Source organism: Diaphorina citri, unplaced genomic scaffold, assembly GCF_000475195.1.
Source record: "Diaphorina citri unplaced genomic scaffold, Diaci psyllid genome assembly version 1.1 scaffold5926, whole genome shotgun sequence".
Classification (NCBI taxonomy): domain Eukaryota; kingdom Metazoa; phylum Arthropoda; class Insecta; order Hemiptera; family Psyllidae; genus Diaphorina; species Diaphorina citri.
The window spans coordinates 5,837-11,524 of record NW_007383302.1 but is presented as its reverse complement, the minus strand read 5'-3'; the positions used below and the strand labels follow the sequence as shown (position 1 = coordinate 11,524).

General features: G+C 39.1%; 2 protein-coding genes across 2 annotated transcripts in view; both read right to left on the bottom strand.

Annotated features, from left to right (window-relative positions):
* Positions 1–266: 266 nt before the first annotated feature.
* LOC103521782 (zinc finger protein 154-like) lies at positions 267–2,284 on the bottom strand (the record flags this gene model as incomplete). Its single annotated transcript, XM_026832300.1, has 4 exons — positions 2,242–2,284; positions 1,677–1,910; positions 953–1,236; positions 267–610 (listed from the first exon to the last, which is right to left on the bottom strand). Coding segments are annotated over exons 1-4 (905 nt in total), but the record flags the coding sequence as incomplete, so codon positions are not given.
* The window catches only part of LOC103521780 (zinc finger protein MSN4-like), a gene marked incomplete at its 3' end in the record, with an annotated part of 6,196 nt that continues 2,791 nt past the window's right edge, over positions 2,284–5,688 (bottom strand). Inside the window, exons 2-7 of the mRNA XM_008486886.3 lie at positions 5,032–5,293; positions 4,502–4,772; positions 4,063–4,237; positions 3,638–3,829; positions 2,830–3,000; positions 2,284–2,378 (exon numbers count right to left, since the gene is read on the bottom strand). Coding sequence (XP_008485108.3) covers positions 2,284–2,378; positions 2,830–3,000; positions 3,638–3,829; positions 4,063–4,237; positions 4,502–4,772; positions 5,032–5,293 — 1,166 coding nt within the window. The remainder of the gene's footprint in view (positions 2,379–2,829; positions 3,001–3,637; positions 3,830–4,062; positions 4,238–4,501; positions 4,773–5,031; positions 5,294–5,688) is intronic.

Here is a 5,688-nt window from a genome sequence, read left to right as displayed (position 1 = left end):
TGTAAACTCTTTGGTGATTAATATCTCGTATTTGACTGACTTGGCAGGGATGAACGCTTTTTTTTTTCTTTCTTTAATTAGTAATAGTAAATAAATTAATAATAACCATACATTATACTTTCTATTACTAAAGTATAGTATACCAGTTTTTTTTTTTACAAATGAAATGGTTTGTTCTAATAAGATCATTTAACACTAATTTTAGGTATAAGGCCTAAAAAAAAAAGTTTTGGCCTTTTTATCATGATTCTTTTTTAACTACTTACTTCTGCATCAATCTCTGCTTTATCATCACAGCCACATCCTCCTCCTTCTCTCCACCGCCAATAGGGGGCACTGGCATCACCCGATGAGTCGTCCCTGGAACGTCAAGTCCGTGCACTTTCTTCTTGTGAACTTGCGCGTTCCACTTCTTGGCAAACCGTTTGCCACACACGCTGCATTCGTGGGGCCGATCCCCCGTATGCACCAACATGTGACGGTTGAGGTGAGATTTAGTGGTGAGCGCTAGGCCGCATATATCACATTTGACGTTCCGCTCACCGGAGTGAACCAGTTGGTGGAACTTGTAGGACGTGTGGTGAATGAAGCCTTTGCCGCATAGATGACACTGGAAAATAGAATAGAATATACCCTGTTTATACTGCCGAAATGAGACTGAAAAGTCCCTTTACTCCCGCAGTCTAAAGAAGGTCTTATGTATTTGGTACAGAATAAATTATTTTATTCTGTATTAAGCAAGGAATAGAATAAATTTAATAGACTTTTTTAAAGAGGTTTGATAGAAGGAACTGTAACTAAGGTCTTATCGTCCCGGAATCGAAGAGAGAAGGAAGACGGGGTGGGAGAAAGCCAGCTGCTCCGAGAACGAATATTGTCCGTTCAGGATAAATTTGTTGGTTTTCGTTTTACAACAGAATCGTCTTACTAGAAGGAAAAAAGGTCCACGCACCTGATACTTCTTCGTTCCATTGTGGATATTCAAGTGCTTAACCAGTCCGATTTTCTGCGTGAAACTCTTATTACAGAAATGACAAGTGAATGGATGAATTCCACTATGCATTCCCACATGAACGAGTAGTGCTTTCTTCATCTTATATCCCTGACCACAAATCTCACACACGAAAGGTCTCAGATCAGAGTGTGTCTGTATGTGCGCGTTCAATTCTGATACCGTGCGCCATTTCTTGCCGCATGTTGGACACTCATGTATCAGAGGCATGCACGCACGCTCACCTGGGAGAAAGAAAAAAAGACAGTAGTCAGTTTCTTTGATAAAGCTTACAAAGGAGGCGAAACTCGAGTCGGTTGGGAGTCAACAAGGAAGTATCTAAAGAATATAACGGTAAGCATTAAAGAAAAATATTTCTTTTCAAGAGGTTTGATGAAGCGAGCTGTAACAACGGAGGTCTTATCGTCCACACTTGAAGAGAGGAGGACAGGATAGGAGAAAGTCAGCCGTTCCGAGAACGAATCTTATCTGTAAGGATTAAATTTCGCCCCGGGGCGGAATCGAACAGCATACCTAACGCTTTCAAGGCAGGTGCGCTTTTTCCAATTAAATAAGCTGGCTAAAAAAAGAAAAAAAAAAATGAAAACACATTACGATGTATTTGAAGTTGGAGGTTTTACTGTAACATACTGAAACACTTACCACCTATTGCAAACAACAGGACTCCTCATTGAGTGTGGAGTAACGTAACTAGTTTTGAGAGCCTTATTTAATGCATTACTCAACAGCACTCCTGATTGGGATAGCATTGTGTAAAATACACTGTAGCTAGTTTCTGTTGTAAGTTGGGCGTCACAGATGAAACATTTCCATCCTAACACTTCTGATTCAGCTCTGTCCTCCGGTGACATTTCTAAACCCTGAAGATCCAAGTTTGCTTTATCTGCCTTGAAAACATCTGAAAAGAAAGACATTTGGTGAAGTTTGGCACAAACACATTAAATTCTTGTTTCCTAATAGTTACAACATAACTGCAACCAGAAAACAAGAACTCATGGAGGCAGAAAGTTACACAAGTATGAACAACAGTTGTTTGCTTCTCCTATTTTCTAGTAAAACCTGACACTCATGCCCTTTCTATGAACAATGCAGAGGAAAAAATACCATGCCTTGGCTGGTACTGAACACGTGCCCTTCTGTTTACCAGGCATATTGACCACTACATTACCAGGAGCAGGTAATTATCTAAAATTTCAAAAGTTAGATAGAAAATAGCCTCGTTTACTTACCGTTTTCTGTCATCACTGAATCTTCTGTCTTGGAAGAATCCATGGATTGTTGCTTCGAGAACCGAGGTTTTCCTTTTCTTTTCGACAGCCTTTGTTGTCTTTGGAGGTGGAGGCAGAACGTTTCCTCTTTCGTGATTCTGGAATAGTGCGTGAATAGAAGGAAATGAAAAGGATCTTTTCATCCTTCCAAAGAGGGAGCAAATATTATGCCTATGCTTCAGGATTTGACATTTGACTTCAGAATATGCTTCAGGTTTTGATTTTTTTCTGTTCTCGGATGTGTTTCACGGCCTTTTTTATTTTGTAGCAGTGAAACAACTACTACATTGGACGCATGTGGTCTGTGTCGTAGCATACCCACCCCGTAGTATGTCCCTCATCAGATCGACGAGAAGAGACAGTACTTATGCCTCATGTTTGACAAATAATGAAAATTGGAGTTCGAAAGTTATCGCGCACATTACAAACTCGATTGCAAAATCAATGAAACTTTGAGATCACTTTTACTGCAAAATCACCGAAACTTCGAGCGCAATTTCATAGCTAAATAAACGAAACTTTCAGTTCGTTCAACAATGAATTCATTACCAGTCTCTTCAGTCCATTCGGAGCCTGAACTGTCTCGACCTCCCTCATCCATTCCTTCGTCCTCACTTTGACTAGACTGTTCACTCTCCTTAGGCTTTATAGTTAGCGCTTTGTCCACCAGGAGTGCTGCATCCGTAATATCCTCGTCAAGAGGTATGTTGGACACCAGTTCTGTGGAATAGAGAAGAGATAATATTCACTCAGTTTACTCTTTTTCTCCCCTTTAAAGCACTTTGAAAGTTTACTCTTTACTGTGCAACTCACTCCGAAATGGCCTGTTCAAATCCAAAAATTAATGGCCAATTTGATAATCTTTAGGTGTTGAACATTTCATCAGAATCTCGCCAGCCTAGTTAGCTTAGTTGGTAGTGCGTCTGCCTTGTAAGCGCTAGGTTCGATTCCGCCCGGGGCGAATTTTATCCTGATGGGATAATGTTCGTTCTCGGAAGGGCTGGCTTTCTCCTATCCTGTCTTCCTTCTCTCTTCGATTTCGGGACGATAAGACCATAGCAGTTACAGTCCCCTCTGTCAAACCTCTTTTTTTTTCATCAAAATCAGATAAACCGTTGTGGATTTATGTCGAGGAAAAAAGGAGGGGGAAAAAAAATCTCCGAGGTAGGTGGCTCCATAGGGTAAAGAAAACCTCCAAAGGAACCCCAATCTAATGAGAAATTTGCCTTTGTAAGTTGAATACCTGTGCCAAGTTTCAGTAAAATAGGATAAAGATAAGTAGGTACCACTTTTGTAAAAGAATAGCATCTTCAAAAGAATGCTGAAATTATTTGAAAAAAAAAAAAAAAAAACTTACCTATTCTCTCGGAATACTCAACATTGTGCACCTTCTTCAAATGAACATAGAGTCCGTTTCGACTATTGAACTTCTTCTCACAGAATGTACATTGGTTGGGATTCTTGCCCAGATGTTTCACAAGGACATGGTTCTTTACTTCCCCGGGACGTCGGAACAGACGAGTGCAATAGTCACATGTGTATTTCTTTCCTAGAAGATGTAAAAAGGTAGATATTAGAATTGAAGAAAAATACTTGTATTATGCAAAGCTTTTTACAAATGTCCCCTTAAATATTTGTCTACCTACAACCTACAGGGACATGAACACATTTTTGGGCTTTTAAAACTTTTTTTTTTAATGAACCTGTGAAAAATAAATTTTCCCCAAGCAATAATCGAACCCGCGATCCAGACAAGCATGTTACCCTGTTAGATAAACTTACTAGTATATTTACGCTTGGGTCCTGTAGGTTTGTCGGTAGGACAATCTGATGTCGTATCAGGATCAGGTTTAACTGGGTCAGAATAATCTATGAAGTGTTCTTGGTTATCATGGTCTGGATTATCATTGTATTTCTCTCCATCAAAATTTTCTTCTTCTGAAAATTCACTGGATGTCTGGAAGAGACAAAATTAGACTGAATGACCATTCCGTGGGAAGTTCAATGCTTCACCCAGTACAAGGAGGACTGAGAAAAGCCAGCAGTAGATAACTGTCCAGATGGTCACCCACCTAGATACCAACAACAACATTGTGTATTCAACATGCTATCACCGCTGGCTCTAGAACCAATTGATTTGATAAATAATAGCATGCTTTGTTGACTAAGTAAACTGTGGTAAACATACTACAAAGTAAATTTACAAAAGGACAATATTAACCTCTTTAGATCTACTGGGTTTCCTTTTCATTTTGGTTTTTGCTTTCCTCACTCTTCTTTCTTGTTTAGGTTTTACTGGTATGACTTCTTCCTTGACATTGAGTAGCAGATCATCAGCAGACACATCTGTCTGGCATGCTGTGCCACATGTGGTGTCTTCAACAAGTTGCCCATATAGCTCACAGGTTTTCCTAAAGCCTGATATGAGAGTGATACGTAATGTTTTACATTGCTCTTCTGCTACTTCTAACTCATCAAATAAGTTGAAACATCTGAAAAGTAGATATAATAAACATAAGGGTATAAGGCTTGTCTATATACCTGAAAGTGGGTCTTTTTTTTCACAGAGGTTTGATGGATGGAACTTAAAGAATGGAGAATTTATTTCAAAATCAGAGATGAAGACAGGATAGGAGAAAGCCAGCCATTCCAAGAACAAACCTTATCTGTTGAGCTGGATGGGGATAGAACCTACAAACCTAGTGCTTGCAAGATTTGCTGGTAGGACAGATAGGTATGTATAACACTCACATATTACATAGCACTGTGCTCCTCAGTGTATCAAATGACTGGTAGTTAGTTTTCAGAACTTTATTCAAAGAATTACTCAATGGAACTCCAGACTTAGGTAATGCAGTTGAGAAAACATTAAAGCTGACTTCTTGATGTAACTGATGATCACATATCAAACATTTCATTCTAAGAAGACCCATTTGGGGTTGCATTTCTTGGGATAATTTTATTTCATGTGTCAATAACATTGGTTGATTATCTCCCATACCTCCCATAAGACCTGAAAATAAAAGAATACCTCAATAAGTAATGTACTTTTTGTTTATGACATAATTTTTATCCTTGATAATGACATGAACAAGGTAAGTAGGTACTATCATTTAGTTGAAATTTTCTACAAAAATTCAACACAAGATGGATTGTCTAAAGAAGTGGTTGTCAAACTTTTTTCACCTGTGTACCCCTTGGGTACCCGGATTTAATCTCACGTACCCCCACCACCATCATAATGAGTAACAGGTACCCATACCTAGGTTGATGAAGTCAAAATTCAGGACTTTTCTGGACTGTACTGTACTGATCAAAATTCGAAATTTGCTTTGTAGGGCTACTTTCCCTTCGAGGTACATTTACTTCTGCTTCACTGCATTGGCGGCGTGCCACCTACCTTTCTTT